Source organism: Scyliorhinus torazame, chromosome 4 (assembly GCF_047496885.1).
Source record: "Scyliorhinus torazame isolate Kashiwa2021f chromosome 4, sScyTor2.1, whole genome shotgun sequence".
In the NCBI taxonomy this organism is placed as follows: domain Eukaryota; kingdom Metazoa; phylum Chordata; class Chondrichthyes; order Carcharhiniformes; family Scyliorhinidae; genus Scyliorhinus; species Scyliorhinus torazame.
The window spans coordinates 217,098,670-217,117,093 of NC_092710.1; the positions used below are offsets into that span (position 1 = coordinate 217,098,670).

Below are 18,424 nucleotides of genomic sequence, written 5' to 3' on the forward strand. Positions count from 1 at the left end.
CCTGGAGTTCAACCAGTTTCCAACAGATTTATGGCAGGAGACACCCAGATCCCCAAGGAATTCTGAAGCCCATATTTTTATTACTGAGCATTGTTGAAAGCAATTAGCAAAACTAATTGCAAAACTAGTTTTGCAATTAGCAAAACTGAAACGACTACACAATGACATTAATAAGTTCCATCCAACCATCAGACTCACCATGGACTACTCTCCAAAATCAGTTGCATTCTTGGACACACTCGTCTCCATCAAGGACGGTCACCTCAGCACTTTGCTTTACCGCAAACCTACGGATAACCTCATGATGCTCCACTTCTCCAGCTTCCACCCTAACCACATTAAAGAAGCCATCCCCTATGGACAAGCGCTCCGTATACACAGGATCTGCTCAGACGAGGAGGAGCGTAACAGACATCTACAGACGTTGAAAGATGCCCTCGTACGAACGGGATATGGCACTCGACTCATCGATCGACAGTTCCAACGCACCACAGCGAAAAACCGGACCCTCCTCCTCAGAAGACAAACATGGGACACAACCGACAGAATATCCTTCGTCGTCCAGTACTTCCCCGGAGCGGAGAAACTACGTCATCTTCTTCACAGCCTTCAACACGTCATTGATGACGATGAACATCTTGCCAAGGTCATCCCCACATCCCCACTACTTGCCTTTAAACAACCGCGCAACCTCAAACGAACCATTGTTTGCAGCAAACTACCCAGTCTTCAGAACAGTGACCACGACACCACACAACCCTGTCATGGTAATCTCTGCAAGACGTGCCAGATCATCGACATGGATACCACTATTACACGTGAGAACACCACCCACCAGGTACGTGGTACATACTCGTGCGACTCGGCCAACGTTGTCTACCTCATACGCTGCAGGAAAGGATGTCCCGAAGCGTGGTACATTGGCGAGACCATGCAGACGCTGCGACAACGAATGAACGGACATCGCGCAACAATCACCAGGCAGGAATGTTCCCTTACAGTCGGGGAACACTTCAGCAGTCAAGGGCATTCAGCCTCTGATCTTCGGGTAAGCGTTCTCCAAGGCGGCCTTCAGGACCCGCGACAACGCAGAATCGCCGAGCAGAAACTTATAGCCAGGTTCCGCACACATGAGTGCGGCCTCAACCGGGACCTGGGATTCATGTCGCATTACATTCACCCCCACCATCTGGCCTGCGAAATCCTACCAACTGGCCTGGCTTGATACAATTCACACCTCTTTAACCTGAGGTTACCCCATCTCTGGATCTGTAAAGATTTAATCACCTGCTAATGCTCGCATTCCAAGCATTGTTTGGCATCTTTGAATTTGTCTATATATGTGTTTCTGGAACATACCTCTTCATTCACCTGAGGAAGGAGCAGCGCTCCGAAAGCTAGTGACATCGAAACAAACCTGTTGGACTTTAACCTGGTGTTGTAAGACTTCGTACTGTGCTCACCCCAGTCCAACGCCGGCATCTCCACATCAAAACTAATAGCAGCCACAAATCCACCATTCTTTCTTTCTTTTTTCGTAACTAATAAGTCCTTTATTCTTATAATGTTGTGAAAAGCAGGGTCAGATCTGACTTTTTGCAGCATAGAAACATAGAAAATAGTAGCAGGAGGAGGCCATTCACCCTTCGAGCCTGCCCATCATTCATTATGACCATTGCTGATCATCAAGTTCAATACCCTGATCCTGCCTTCCTCCCGTATCCCTTGAACTCGTTTAGCCCCAAGAACTATATCTAATTCCTTCTTAAAATTTCACAACATTTTGGCCTCAACTACTTTCTGTGGTCGGGAATTCCACAGATTCACCACTCTCTGGGTGAAGAAATTTCTCCTCACCTTAGCCATAAAAGGTTTACCCCTTCTCTTCAAACTATGACTCCTAGCTTTGGACTCCCCCACCATCGGAACCATTCTTTCTGAATCTACCGTGTCTAATCCTGTTAGAATTCACCCAAGGCTGGAATTGAACCCGGGTCCCTGGCGCTGTGAGGCAGTAGTGCTAACCACTGTGCCACCATGTTGCCCAATTGTATGGTGGGCGATAAAGATTGCCTTCCGCATAATCAGATGTGTTGTGCACAGCACTTCCCTACTTCAAAGTTTATTGTTGTTGTGTACATATACAGTACGTGAATTCCTGAAAAGGGATAGGCAGAATCTTAATGTTGGCACGTAAATACTTTAGATAGGGGATTAGAATGATCAAATTTGGAAAGTAAATATATAGTTACAAATTTCATTCGGTTGTTCACTATTCTTTGCCCACAATACACGATAATAAGCCTCCTTACCAGTTTTAGAAAACTAAGTTTGGAAATTTTCACAGCATGTGTGGTTGGGATTTTTGGAACATGAGCAAACATTGCAAGACAGTAGAGTGGATTCATCCGCTGTTAGTGACCAGTAGCAGAACTATCCTGACTGCTGAGTACAAAGGTGTACCATTGGGTGTGAAGTAGAAAATGTGTTTTTGAGAGACATGTGCACGAATGAATGGTGTGGTAGCATTAAGGTGCTTTTAAGCAATGTGTCAGGTGTAACATTACCAGTCAAAGGAGAGAAACATTGATGTTGCATGTGGTCATCATTCAAAAAAAATGAGTTCCCCAGTAATAGGGAACCCGATCTTTCAAAAAGAAACTGGTTGTCTCAGATTGTCATCATTCTTCTCTTGAACAGCAGTAAAGCCCAAAATAAAAAGTGAGTGAAAGTTTTATTCTGGTTATTTGCAATAATTTTTTTTGATTTAAAACTGTCATTCCTTGCAAATGTTCTAGATGTAAATGATGAGAGCTGTTTACAAAGTAAATGAGTGCATGAATTGCTTGTCTCCAGCTGTTTTAATATTCTGATCGCTTTCCTCAGTGAATGATTACAAACTAAACAATTTAGTGTAACATGGCTCTTCTGTTAGGCTGATTCAAACAGTAATGACCAAGCTTCAAGATATTTCATTCACCGCTTAGCTTGACTCAACATCACAACAGCCTCAGCAATTACGTTTTTGTAAAATAAACCTGTGGCACTGTGACTTGTGTACATGAATGCTGACTTGCACAGCTCTTCAGCTGTCTGGTTACAAACTTAATTTTCAGTGCCTTTTATAATGGAGGCAATAGGCAGTCAAAATAGAATTTTACTGTGGCTCCAATCAGTATCGTCACTTTATGGTAATTATATTAATAAGCTTCTGAGCCGAATTATGCATTGAGCGGGATTCATTTCTCTTCTCACCTGTAGAAATTGACACACCCTGGCCTAATCTGGATTCTTGAAGCACAGTTTCTGCACCAATATTCAGACTTTAAACATTTGTATGAACAGTGAAAGCTGTTTCTGTTAGGCACAAGAAGTTTCCCTGTAGGAAGAGAAGCTTCAGAAAGGGTGCATGCTTTGAGTGCTGGCTCTGTGCTGATGTTGCGTTTCCAGCTTTATTTAGATCATGTGTACTATGCCCCAGAACAAAATTAAATAGGCAAAGGTCAGTATAGCTATGTTTTCACTTGACTTCGCACAATGCAAAACCCTCTTGGCTTTGGCTATAGTTTAGGGACTTCCATCCAACCAGATTTGACATTTTTGGAGGGGGAATATAGTCATACTTTCTGCATCAATTCCTCCAGGGCATCCTCAGTGAAAGGAATTTTCCCACATTCCTGTTATAAACACATTGGAAGTAATTTTGGTCACCTTTCCTGTGGTTGATCAAAATTCATATGCACAAATGCATCTGTGGCCACATTAAAAATTCTTCATTTTTATGGCAGGTGTCTGCTCCCTCACCAGATGTCCTTGTCTAGAAACAGCAGTGATGCTGTCCAGCCTCCGGATCTCATTTTTCTCACAGATGTAATTGATTAAATTGAAGAGCAACCAATTTTGTAAAATTCTTGCTGCTTGCCTTCTTTTCTATCTGCACGTCATTAGCCAGTGCCTTGAGCTGAGTTCTATCATCACTGTTTTATGCAGTAGATTTTACAGTTTGTTGTCTACTTCTGCACTGTACAATTAAATTCTGATTAATAGCAAACCTAATTCAATCATTCATTAAATGTTTAGAGGCGGCTACTGTGAAGCACGTGAAACCGAAACTTACAGAGAAAGGTAATACAAAAATTAAAGCAATGAAATGCACTTGTGTTTCTAACTTCCCCACTCTCCTTTATTGCTAAATGTATAAAACTGCCAATGAGCCTCTGGGGATGGGTGGGTAGTCATATCGAGCAATCCGCACTCCAGTTTATTCTCTTGGCAATGGAAAGAAAATGGAGATACTCAAATTAAACCAGTACTTATCAGCATTTGGACCATCTTGTGAAAATGTTTTAAGAATCTTATGATAATCATGGTCATAGTAAAGTACAATTAAAACAATTAAAATCTGGGATGTTTAACTTCTTGAAGACTTTGAGTGCCAACATGAGCATTGATCGTTGGTTTACAGAATTCAGACATGTTACTTATATCCGGTGTGCAACAAGAAGTGTGGGGCAGCACGGTAGCATTGCGGATAGCACAATTGCTTCACAGCTCCAGGGTCCCAGGTTCGATTCTGGCTTGGGTTACTGTCTGTGCGGAGTCTGCACATCCTCCCCGTGTGTGCGTGGGTTTCCTCCGGGTGCTCCGGTTTCCTCCCACAGTCCAAAGATGTGCAGGTTAGGTGGATTGGCCATGATAAATTGCCCTTAGTGTCCAAAATTGCCCTTGGTGTTGGGTGGGGTTGCTGGGTTGTGGGGATGGGGTGGAGGCGTTGGCCTTGGGTGGGGTGCTCTTTCCAAGAGCTGGTGCAGACTTGATGGGCCGAATGGCCTCCTTCTGCACTGTAAATTCTATGAAATTCTATAAGAAGTGACAGTGAGAATAAGGTGCAGCAGCAACTGTATCTTTACACACCCTGACAGTTGTAAATTCTGTCTTTGGTAAATTGAGCAAACTGAACGATATTGGGACATATTCAGATCTCTTTTTTTTTCATTGAAATCAAGAGACTGAATATCGATAGAAATAGCCTGGCCTGGTAGCATCATTCAGTCTAGGGACACATTTTCCTTCTGCGTCTGCTGCCTCTTTGGGCAGTTTCAGAAATGCATCTCTCTGAAAAGTATTACCCTGCAAAAATATATTCACCTCTGTTTTTCTATCGTAAACAACAATGCTTTGCACACTCGCTCTGTGGCATCATAATAGCTCACAGATTTGATTTGTTTGATGTAAATTGTGCTCCTCAGCAAAATCACGTCTGTGAAGGTTACTGCACCTTTTTTTCGCACTCTTCCTTTAATAAGGACACAGGGAGTCCGCACCAAGTTTATTTACAAGAACGATTTGTACACTACCCGGTAGATTGCTATCGGGTTATCCTGCAGCCTGTGCCTTACCCTTTATACTGTGATTAACAAAATACCTTGCCCCTAATGAGGGATCTGATTCTTCTTGAGGAGTGTAGGAAGACAAGCATTCCCACCCTGTATGTCCCGTGCGGGGTACTACACTTCCTTTGCTAACAAGCATATTGCGTGTGCTATGGATCTGGAAAATGCCATTTACTCTACTGCCCCCATCCAAGCAGAGTTGATCTGTACTTTAGTCATCACCGTCTCCTCCCAAAAAGGTCACCCTCTTTTCTCGCAGCTCCTGCGCTAAGGCATCAACAGAAACAGAAGGTTTCTTTCCTATTTCTTGACAACCTTTAGATTCATACAGCATTGGCTACATTTGCAGTAGTTGGTCACTGTAAGCATAAACCTTTCCACAACAACCTCTCCTTTTAAGCAACTACCTTTTAAGAGCTTCTGCTGTGCTGAATGATCTGCCCCCAAAAGACTGTGCTGTTACATAGAATGCTCATTAACTTGAGGATGAAGGGGACTACCGTTACCATATTCATCCAGACTGCTTTCTATTACTTCTGTGATTTGAGACAATTTGTACAATTCATTGTTTGTTGGCAGCAATTGCACTTATGGTAATCAGGCTGTGAGTGTAAAAGTGGCATTGGCGTCGAGATGATTTCACATGACACATTTTGTATATACTCATAAGATTCTCACCCAGATTTAACTTCTGTGTGCAGCAAGACTTCCTGTACAAGTGGGTGCAACTGACAGCCTTTTGGGGACAACTACCACCTCCTACTAATGTAATTAACTATTGCATTTGTACATAAAATGTGTTTAATGTATGCCTTTTTATTTCTAATACCTGCAATTTCCATGTACAATCATGATATCATTAATATGGAATTATTTTAATTGTTCATTAAATGTTTAGAAGCAAAAACCTTGAAGCATATGAAACCGAAACCGACAGAGAAACCAAAACCGAAACTGACAGAGAAACCAAAACCGAAACCGACAGAGAAACGAAAACTGAAACCGACAGAGAAACGACAATCAAAACCGACAGAGAAACCAAAACCGAAAGCGACAGCGAAGCCAAAACCGAAACCGGCAGAGAAACAAAAACTGAAACCGACAGAGAAATCAAAACCGAAACTGACAGAGAAACCAAAACTGAAACTGACAGAGAAACCAAAACCTAAACCGACAGAGAAACGGAAACCGACAGAGAAACGGAAACCGACAGAGAAACAAAAAACAAAACTGACAGAGAAACAAAAACCGAAGTCGACAGAGAAACCGAAACCGACAGAGAAACCGAAACCGACAGAGAAACAAAAGCCGAAACTGACAGAGAAACAAAAAACTAAACCGACAGAGAAACGGAAACCGGCAGAGAAACGGAAACCGACAGAGAAACAGAAACCAACAGAGAAACAAAAACCGGCAGAGAAAGGTAAGGCAAAAACTAAAGCGATGAGCAATTGATGTGTGTTTCTAACATTTCAGTGCTGTACTCCTTTGTTCCAATGCTAAAGGTACAAAATTACCAATGAGTCTCTGGGGCAGATGGATGGATTATCATATCTGGCAATCATCAGTCCAGTTTAGTCCTCCTTTTAGCAATAGAAAGAACATGGAGATTAGATCAGTTAAACCAATGATTATTCACGCAAGACTATCTTGTAAAGTTATTGCATTAATTTGCAAAAATGCTCAAGGCACGGTATAATTTTAAAAATCAAAACAGGAATTATATGTAGGAGCAAATATATCTTTATACACACATCACTACTAATCATTCACAGTACCATATAGGCCTAAGTAGTGATTAGTTCAAAGAGGATAAAAATGTACAAAAATGTTTAAAAAAAAACAGCCATGGACAACTAATGAGGTTAGGGACAGCATAAAACTAAATGAAAGGGCTTACAAAAATGCAAGACATAGCCCAGATCTGGGATATGTACAAGGACCAGCAGAAGGTCACAAAACAGCTTATATGAGCTACTAAAAGGGTTATATAATGAAACTTGCAAGAGACATTAAATTCAATAGGAATAATTTCTTTAGTTATATAAAAGGAAACCGGTGGTGGGTGAGCAATGTAGGCCGACTAAAAGCTGAAAATGGAGATACTGGGCTGGATTCTCCGCAGCCCCGCGCCCGAATCACGTTTGGCGCGGGGGCAGAGAATCCAATTTCACGCTTAAAATGGGTGCGGCACCGGTCCGGCGATTCTCCAGGACCCGGGAATCGGTGTGATCGCGGAGTATGCCACGTGGCTGGGGGTCCATTGACAGAGGCCAGTCCAACGATCCTCCGCTCCCGACCGGCCGAGTTCCCAACGGCGTGGAACTAACCTGCTATTGCCAGTCGGGATGCTGGTGTGGCGGCTGCGGACTCAGTCTACGGCCACCCTGTTGGGGGAGGGGGGGATCGGACATTGGGGGGGCCTTATAGGTGGCCGGGGTTTAGATCCACGCGGTCAGATCCTTGGGCGAGCGGCCGATCGGGGGGGGGGGGTCTAATTTTTCACTCTGCCTCCGCCATCCGAGTCCGCCATGGAGCTCGGCGCGGTCGCAAGAGGCTGCCGCAGTGCACATGCATCGACTCAAAACTGGAAGCAACTAAAGCTGCATGAAATACTCCTGGTCACTGCTAGCCCTCTGCAGGGCATTGAATTAGCGGTACTTTTTTGCAGGAATCCCTGGAGTAAAAGTCCAGCATTTTTATGCTGGCGGGGGGACATAGTCCCTTTTGTGGGAGAATCCAGCCCATTGTCAGTGATAGTGGGGAAATGGCAGACATGTTGAACAATTACTTTGCCTCAGTATTTACAGTTTGTAAAGGAGGATAACTTGACGGAAGTCCTCAAAAATTAGTCGATTAAAGACAGGTACTTAATACAATTAACATAAGTACAGCCTGAGTAACTGGGAAATTAATGGAATTAAAGAGTGACAAATACCCAGGACCTGATGGTTTCCATCTGAGGGTGTTAAAGGAAATGGGGGAGCACATTATAGATGCCCTAACTATAATCTTTCAGAGTTCTCCAGACACAGGAGTACCCCTCTGGCTTGGAAAATTGCACATGTCACTCCACCTTTTAAGAAGGGTGAAAGGGGGGAGAATTGCAGACCAGTTAGCCTAACGTCTGTGGTGGGAAAATTGTTGAGTCTATATTCAGGGATGGGGTAGCTGAACACCTTAAAAAATGTCAGTCGATCAGGGAGAGCCAGCATGGATTTGTGAAGTGAAGGTCATGCCTGACTAATCTCATTAAAATTTTTGAAGAGGTCATTAAGCTAGTGGACAAGGGAATGTCTATGGATGTCATTTATATGGATTTTCAGAAGGCATTTGATAAAGTCCCATACAAGAGACAATAATATTATTATATTGACTAAGGTTGCCCATGGAGTTGAGGGCACGTTATTGACATGGTTAGGAAATTGGTTGAGCAACAGGTGACAGAAAGTGGGAATAATGGGTAATTACTCTAATTGGCAGTGGTGTACCACAGGGAACAGTGTTGGGGCCTCAATTATTCACACTACCATTAATAGCTTGCATGATGGCACAGAAAGTCATATATCTAGATTTGCAGATGGTGCAACATTAGGTGGCTTTGTAGACAGCCGAGATGATAGCATAAAATTGCAAGGAAATATTGACAGACTAGATGAATGGGCAAAATTGTGGCAGATGGAATTTAATATAAGTATGTGTAAGGTTATCCATTTTGGACCAAAAAAGGATAGGACAGAGTACTTTCTAAATGGAAAGAGGTTAGATACAGTGGACGTACAAAGAGATTTGGGGTTCAGGGGCATAGGTCCTTCAATGCCAGGAACAAGTGCAGGAAATAATCAAAAAAGCTAATGGAATGCTAACCTTTATAACTAGAGGATTGAAATATAAAGACACAGGGGTTAAGCGGTAGCAATACTAAACCCTGATTAAACCCCACTGTGAGCAATTCCAGGCACCACACCTGAGGAAGGATATTTTCCCTTGGAGGGAGTGCAATGTAGGTTTATAAAAATGATACCTGGATTACAGGGGTTCAGTTACAAGGAGACATTACTCAAATTAGACATGTTTTCTCCAGAATTTAGAAGGTTAACGGGTAATCTGATTGAAGTGTTCAAGATATCAACAGGGAAAGACAGGCTAGATAAAATGGTTAGCACTGCTGCCTCACAGCACCAGGATCCTAGGTTCAATTTCAGCCTTGTGTGACTGCATGGAATCTGCACATCCTACCCATGTCTAGTGTGGGTTTCCTCTGCGCGCTCTGGTTTCTTCCCATATTCCAGAGATGTGCAGGTTAGGCCAATTGGCCATGCTAAATTGTCCCTTAGTGTCCAAGGATGTGCGGGCTGGGTGGGGTTATGGGGATAGGGGAGTGAGCCGGGTTAGGGTGCTCTTTTGAAGGGTCGGTGCAGATTCGATGGGCCGAATGGCCTCCTTCTGCACTGTAGGAATTCTAGGATTCTAAGATTCTATGAAAAATAAACTATGTCAACTGGTTGGAGATTCTAAAACTAAGGGGCATAGTCTAAAATATTAGGGCTAGACCGTTCAGGTAAGATGTTAGGAAGGGCTTCTGTACTCAAAGGTGGTAGAGGTTTGGAACACTCTCCCACAAACAACAGTTGAAACTAGATCAGTTGTTAATTTAAAATCTGAGATAGATAGGTTTTTGTTAAGCAAAGATTAAGGGATATGGGTCTGAGGCAGGTATCTGGAGTTAGGTCACAGATCAGCCATGATCTCATTAAATGACAGGCCTGGCTTGAAGGGCTGAATGGCCTACTCCTGTTCCGATGTTGCTATGTACATTCCGACAGAATTGCAACAAACCTGTAGCCAATTAGCAAATGGCAAGGGGAAAACCAAGACATTCTAAAGAAAATTGCGTTTGACAGTCTATAACTTGCTTTTACTAATCCTGCCAAATTTACAAAACGTTTCTCACAGAATTAAAATCATTTAGAACGAAAATCTGCAGTTAACTGGGTTACTGGAAAGGAAGCTTTCATTGTCAGGAGGCAGTGGGGGAAAAAAGGCAGCCTGAACTGATTTGTGAAATGAGCCAGAAGAGAAAAGACTGACCGCCGATAAGCTCAAGGCCACTTTTGTTGGCATCATGTGTAACATTCTCTCGAGTAGAGTGATTATGACTCCCGGAAAAATAACTGCGTTTTGTTAATAACAGATTCTAGACTCAATAACTCATCCCTTTTGCTGAATTTTAAAAGTACACCTCAACTATTCTACATTGGGAATATTGGGTATGGCAAACAATGGTTCCTGATGGAGTTCCCATCTATTAAGATTAGTTAATGTAAAATTCTGCAAAACAGAGAGAATAGGTTTGAATTGCTTGAGCAAAGAGTCGACATCGAAGTGATTGAAGGAATGATTTTCTTGAATGTTGAAATGTGGTAATGTGGTTCCATCCTTCTGGTTTATTGTTGCCTTAAGTCTTTTAATTGACCTGCACATATATTAATTGGACTGCTTTAGCTCAGTTGGCTGGACATCTGCCAGCTTGTTTTCTGGCATGGTACGCCCCCGCCGGCAGCGGAATCCTCCGTTCCTGCAGCCGTCCAATGGCATATCCCATTATCGACCATTCCACACCATCGGGAAACACGCGGGCATGGGTGCGCTGCCGGCGGGGTGGAGGATCCTGCCAACTGAGGATTCCGCAGCTGGTTTCTGATGCAGAATAAGGCAAACAGCATGGGTTCAGTTCCCGTACCAGCTGAAGTTATTCATGAATCCTTCTCAACCTTGCCCCTCACCTGAGATGTCATGATCCTCAGGTTAAAGCACCACCAGCCAGCTCTCCCCTTCAAAGGTCATCTGGGATTAAGCCAACTTTACTTACATATGTTAAGCATTGTTTAAATAAATTTTGCTGCAGAACAGCTACATTGCAATGTTCCATATTTTTATCTTAATTTTATTCAGTTATTCAATCCTATGCAATACTCCCTCTAACTTAAAATTACATTAGGCTACGTGTAACCTTGATTTCATTGGAACTCTGGCCACAGTCATCTTGGGCAGCGTCCTCAGATTGGCGGCTAGAATACCAGTCTCTTTCAGATGTGACGTTACTCATAACATGTAAATCCAGGCCCTATGATATATATAAAGGATCTTTCTAAAGAGACCACTGAAACTTCTCAGGAAACATTCCAGGAGATGGTTAAATTTTTTTGATACTCCTCCACTGAAATTGTACTCAAATATTTCTCATCGCTGTTCTTCGGGTTTATCCAATTAACTTAGACTAGATCCACTTCCTCTCTCAAATCTTTTCTTTTATGGCCCATTCCCTTTGTCCTTGATTTCAGTTTCTTCATCTATTCTGGCAATACTTTGAATTCAAATTATTTTCTTGTCCTCCTGTGCTACCCAGAATTAAGCCCCCTGGTCTAAATTTGTCCATTCAACTGCTATTGTACTCACTTATGAAGTTGCCGTGAATGCATCCTGTGAACCGTTCCTCAACTTAACTACCATTGTGGACAGTTTTGGACAGTTAAAGATGCCTTAAAGGAGATTTTTTGGGAAACTATCCATTTTACATACAATAAAACTGATTCCTATTTGACTGTTTTGAGTGTTGGTAGAAAATCAGTAGGTGCACTTAATTTTCCAAGTTGTTTTTCGAAGGAACACCTTTTCAATGCCAAGAACACCAAAATGGGGAAAAATGCTCTGAAATACATAACAGCACCATTGTGCATTTGTAGAAGTTTAATTTGAGATGCACTATTGAACAATAAGAAAGTGAAAGAATAGTCTTCAAAATGCATTGTGAATGACACCATGATGCAAATACCACGCACCAATCGTGTTCGTGTGCGAACCAATGTTCAACCACACTGTACTAAGTGTTACTTTCAGAAATTAGACCAGATGCTGCAGGCTGCATTCATACATCATGTGCATACAGCACAATATTAATATATCCAGTTTGTTTTTTAAAATAATCCTGTGTTGATTTCTCTTACGATCAGATTACAAAGCCAAGGTAAGAAATAAAACTCCATCTGACAACCTTTCATTCTCACCTCTAGTAACTTCCAATTCACTTTGTCACCTGATTTTTTTTCCAGCCAGTTCAACAAAGCAAAAAGCAGCAAGTATGTAGTTTGGGGCACACTTATCTGCATGTGATATTTTAGTGCATGCTACTTATGCAACCATTTATGTTTGTCTGACTTCTGCTGAGAAGGAGCACTCATATTCAATATGAGCAAAGTGCTCAACTCAGCAAATCAAATTTGGGAGCAATGTCTATAGAAGATTTAAACAGACATAAGTGGTATAATCCTAACTTGACTATTGAGATTGATGGCTGATGTGGGCAAACTTGACCATTTAAGAATCTGTGCATCTCTAATGATCTCTAAGATATATTGTAAGGTGAATAACTTGCTTGAAGCTTATTAATGCATGAACAGTGTTCCATAAATGAATAAGACATTCTCGATTTGTGACTTCTTAAAATTGTTACTTGATTTACCTTTTGTATGCCACACTCAGTTTTGTTCCTTTTGCTTCATTGAAGCCTGTAGTGCATTGAAACGATCAATTGAAGTGTATTTAGTTTTCTCCTGCTTTTGTGCTTGCCTGTTTAAAGCTTTCTGTGCCAGCCAATTATGTAGGTTCTTTGAACTTGCATCAATGAGATGTCATTGTGCCAAACAAAATGTGTTAGGACAAAGCAGCAGGATCTCATTCTGTGATTTCATTTCCCAGAGAAACCTCCTTCGGTTGAAGTAGAAAGTATGTATATTCTGAGATTCTAAATCAGGTTTAACTTCATTTGCAATGTGTTCCAATTATGCATGATTGAAGTAAAAAAAAATGAAATCAGCCAGTTTTAGTAAACGTAAAATTCTGATGCCGTTTGAAAACTGCACAACTAAAATTAGCTATCTCTGTATTGTCTATTTTCTTTGATTATTATGCCCTGAATTAATATTTGCTATTTTATTTTTTAGGTTCTAAACTTGCTGGAAAATCAGGTACAAATACTCTTTTAAAACATTATTTTAAAAATCCAAGCGATTTTAGCCAACCTATGTTTAAATCATTGGTGACATCTAAATACAGAAGTAAAGTTCCATAATGAGGTATTTGTGGTGTTGGGTGCTCTGGTGCACAGATGAGCCAACACAGTTGTATGTGGTACAACTCTATTTTATTTTATAATACAGTTCGTTCTGGATACTCTGCACGTGCTGTCTCCCTGAGTGTGTTTGGTAACAGATCTGTCCTGGTCCTCCTCTGCAGCTAATACTGACCACCGGGGGTCGTGTCTGTGCTTTTATATCTTTCTGTCATTGGTTGTGGTGTTGTGTGTTCTGATTTGTCTGTTGGTGTGTCTATCATGATGTGTGTGTTTGAATATCATGACATCCCCCCTTTTTACAAAGATATGTGCCTACGTGGTTATAAATATAATTGTGTCGTGAGTGCATCTAAGAGTGTGTGTGTGTGTTGTGTACAGCGTGTGTATATGACGTAACTATTTACATGGGGCGATGTCGGGTGCGTCACACTAACAAGGTTGTACCATAACAAAACTTGGATGCGAGAGAAAAAAAAAACTTGAACATTGGTCCGGTCAGACGATATCTGGAACAATAAACAACAACAGGTTATAATACAGAAGTGTTTGACTTTTTGAACGTATGAACAGCGTTATAAGTCCAGTCTAATGGGTGACCGCCTCAAGAATGGGCTGGTCCTCAAGCCGGTTCAGCTGTGGAGATTTGGGGTCACACTGGTTCACCTTGGACTGTTGGAGGTGATGCTGTTGCCGAAGTCTCTACTTTACCATTTGTTGTACTTCGTGCAGTGCTTGGTTTTTTCATTCGTGCAAATATAACATTCAACATCTTTGTTAGTGGTGCCTTGGCTGTGGTTTGGTTCTGGTGTCGATGGAAGGGGCATGATCCGTGGCATCTCCACGAAGTCATCCTTGGGAACCAGTGGAGGATCCGGCGTGTGCGTACGGTTCAGTTGCGAGCGTGGAAGGCGGCGCAAAGCTCGCTGATTGCGCCTACGCACCAATCCATCCGCCCTGCATGCCAGGAACAAGGTGGAGTCTTTTTTCTTTGTATGTTTGTGGTGGACGGCATCTTGTAGCCGATGGGTCATTGCCATCGAAGTAGCACCATCACTAATATCATGCAAGGCGATGACTGTGCCAGATGTGGAAGTTGGCCGAGACCGTGCACGCTGGTTCCGGCCACCTGCTGTGCCGGAAGGGCGACTCCGCAGAGAAACGTCGAAGCATGTCGCCTTGGAGAGAGAATTGTTGCTCGCATAAACGTCTGGCGATGGCGCGAATTGGTGTGTCCATCTTGGACCGCCGGTGCTGGTTGCCACTGCCGACCCAGTGGGACTGCCACGCGATCCATTCCCTGTCGCCGTGGCATCCGCCATCACCCTGAGCGTGCCATCACCGAGGCCGCGACACCGCCCGTCCGGAGCAAGGTCTGGCGTGCGCAAATCAGAGTCGGCGCTTGGCTACTCCCCATCTGGAGTCCGGTCTGCCTTCCGTCGATGCCCCCCGTCCGGAGTCCCAACAGGTTCACTGGAGGCAGCCGAGATTCCCTGAAGCTGCACTTCTGGAGTCGGAACATGCAGGAATGCACCAACCAGTGGAGAGGCTCGAGCCATCGAGGGTGGAAGCGGTGCGCCGCCACCGCAGTCGTCAGTGGTCCCACCGTGATCGTCGAGTGCCTCGGTACGCACTAGGCGAGGTCTGTCACCTTGCACCTTTTGCATGGGAAGTGGGATGCTGTCGTCACTCGTCTCACATCCCGTGGATAGATCCTCATTAGCAGCTTGCTGTTCACTAGGGTTGGATAAATTGTCAGAGTTTTCATCTGGTGGTGCACACCATGTCGGTGGACTGTCATTGTCTTGCCGTTGTCCTTCATTTGGGCTTTTCTTCTTTGGAATTTTAAATCTTCCCCCAGACATTGCAGAACCTTGTTTATTACCCCCAAATTCTCCCATATGTATGGTCTCGAATATAGGATCCAATGTTTCTATCGACATTGTACTATTTTCCAAAGAACATTCCGTTTCACTTTTCTTCTCAGGTACCTCATATGTATCTTTGTCTAATGTACATGCCTTCATGGTCTCTGGGTCTGATTTTGCTGGGACTGGCATGGTCACAGTCTCTCTTTTACTGTTCTCAATTGCCCACATTATACTCCCCATACATAACTGCTTAATCACTGGGGTTAGTGTGGTACAATGGATAATCGGGTCGACCTTATCTGCATCTTCACCATTAGTGGAAAGCACACTTGGTTCACTTGAAACTGCTGTGGGTTTTAAATTCGTTATCTGGCTACTCGATGTCGGTGTCCTCAGGATTCTTGCTCCAATGTTCTGCTCATTTATCAGTGGAGTGTGTATAGGTTCAATGCAATTAATGTTCCCCTCATGGTTTGAAGAGTCATTACTGACTAACTGCTGGTCTCCGAAGTTGGGATTTTGCGGCGTTGTGTTGAAGGGAGACATTTGTCCCTGCTGTAGATATGATTCAGGTTGTGTTATTTCCATTACCTGAGGATCAATGTCTTGTCCAGTTTTTCGATCCGTACTAAAACACTGGCAATTCTCAGTCTGCTCCTTGCAAGTTAAACATTCAATTAATTTCTTTAGCAAATCCTCAGCATCCTTCTGTGGTCGTGCAGCATTATTAATCTCTGTTCGGCTATAATGATCCTGAAGGTCAGCGCATAAACCTTTTTTCTTCGGGCTTGGACGAGGTGATTCTTTTGGCTTGTCTTCAGTTGGGCTTGAACAGTCATCCGCGCTGTGCCCTTCATTGTAGCATGAGAGACCTTCATGGTCATGCTGCTGTGTAGTGGAGCATGGTAGGCTGTTATAGCCTTCTTGCTGTTCACGTGAGCATGGCAGACTTGCATCATCTGCCGCTGGTTGGTCAGGAGAGGTTGCTAGACCCTCATGGTCTTGTTCCTGCAAGGACTGCACATTGGAGTCTTGCGTTGCTTCTATCGTGGAGGCTGTCCACGAGCTCTCTGTGGAGGCTTGTGACACTGGAGTCACTTCTTGTTCGTGCAAGGACTGCGCTCTGGAGTCTTGCGTTGCTTCTATCGTGGAGGCTGTCCACGAGCTCTCTGTGGAGGCTTGTGACACTGGAGTCACTTCTTGTTCGTGCAAGGACTGTGCTCTGGAGTCTTGCGTTGCTTCTATCGTGGAGGCTGTCCACGAGCTCTCTGTGGAGGCTTGTGACACTGGAGTCACTTCTTGTCCGTGCAAGGACTGCGCTCTGGAGTCTTGCATTTCTGCAATTGTGGAGTCTGTCCACGAGCTTGCTGTGGAGGATTGTGACACTGGAGTCACTTCTGGTTCATGCGAGGACTGCGCTCTGGAGTCTTGCATGTCTTCTTTCATAGAGTCGGGAACGTTGAGCGGGACGTGGACCACGCTCTGTGTGGCAGCAGGGCGCTCTCCGTGTGCTTGCACCGCTCCCTGTCTGTTAATGTCAGGCTGCAGCATCATCCGGTACTGATAAGTTGGAACGTCATATCTGCTGGATTGAAGATCCTCAAATCCGAAAAATGAATCCGCATCTGCGTCGGATTCAATGTGGGGGCCGCCAATGTGCAACACGAAAGGTTCGTCCGAGTCATAGTCGTATAGGACCACGGAGCTATCATTGGGCTCGCGAGGTCCGGAAACACTGTAAAGATCGTCATCGAAGTATTCGAGGTCGGAATCATCGGCTTGTGCGTAGGTAACTGCTTGTCGGAGGGTTCTTCGGAGGTCAAATTCATCTCCTGGGTCAATTTGCGGCACTGTGCTGTCATTCCAGGTGAGGGAAGGTTGTTTTACAGCTTTAACAGATTTTTGTTTTTTTGATTTGGGACGTTTCCGTTTTAAATTGGATTTGGGACGTTTCCCCTTTAAATTGGTGCAGTCTGGGGCCTCTGACATCCTGACGCTCGGTATGTAGCACGTAGGAAGCGACTGCGCATGCTCAAATCGCTGTTCCTTTACCGATGGCCGTTTTCTTGACTGCGCATGCGCAGCATCTCGCGCATGCGCAAACGAAAAACGTCCGGTTCTGCGCACTGCTCGCGCAACTGTGCTAGCGTGATACCTTTAGCAAGATGGCCGCCGACCTTGACCCAGCCCCCTCTCAGGCCCGGGATTTCGGCCTCTGGGAATTCGGGCTCCGGGATCCCAGCCACGAGGTGAGTACTGCCGCTTTTCTTACCTTTACTTGCCGATTGGATTGCGTTTTCTTCACAGTACTTGGAGAATTTGTCCAGGACTGCCTGGTAATCGTACCTTTGCTGCCTCCTGAAGAACCTGAACCTTGTGAATATTTCTCTTGCCCTTGCACCGGCGATGGTGAGAAGAAATTCAATTTTTTCGCTATCATCCAGGTCTTGGAGTTCAGCTGCCACCAGGAACAATTCGAACCATTGCCGGAATCGCCGCCAGTTTTCGCGGAGATCGCCGTAGCACTGGAGCGGCTGCGGAACCGGGAGCTCTATCATTTTGCCTGGGCACTGCTGGTTGTCTGTGTACACTGAGGTATGCCGGCAGGTATCGATCCACTCCTGTATCATGTGGTGTTGGGTGCTCTGGTGCACAGATGAGCCAACACAGTTGTATGTGGTACAACTCTATTTTATTTTAACTCTTATAATACAGTTCGTTCTGGATACTCTGCACGTGCTGTCTCCCTGAGTGTGTTTGGTAACAGATCTGTCCTGGTCCTCCTCTGCAGCTAATACTGACCACCGGGGGTCGTGTCTGTGCTTTTATATCTTTCTGTCATTGGTTGTGGTGTTGTGTGTTCTGATTTGTCTGTTGGTGTGTCTATCATGATGTGTGTGTTTGAATATCATGACAGTATTCATTAAAATTAATAGTTTAGATGAGATACCAGCTATATTGTAAAAACGAGCTTTTGAGTTAAATCACCGAGGGGCATGTGATACTTGTTGCTTGCAATTCCTGCACCA

The 18,424-nt window shown here is 43.8% G+C and overlaps 1 protein-coding gene across 50 annotated transcripts in view; it reads left to right on the forward strand.

Moving 5' to 3' along the window:
* Positions 1-18,424, forward strand: part of LOC140410753 (uncharacterized) — a 526,658-nt gene that overhangs the window by 424,392 nt on the left and 83,842 nt on the right. For 49 of the 50 annotated variants that reach the window (XM_072499281.1, XM_072499285.1, XM_072499294.1 and 46 more), the window contains 5 exons: positions 4,081-4,125; positions 6,292-6,816; positions 12,506-12,532; positions 13,152-13,178; positions 13,397-13,420. In XM_072499281.1, the coding sequence (XP_072355382.1) occupies positions 4,081-4,125; positions 6,292-6,816; positions 12,506-12,532; positions 13,152-13,178; positions 13,397-13,420 (648 nt within the window). The remainder of the gene's footprint in view (positions 1-4,080; positions 4,126-6,291; positions 6,817-12,505; positions 12,533-13,151; positions 13,179-13,396; positions 13,421-18,424) is intronic. The other variant, XM_072499289.1, reaches the window with a different exon arrangement.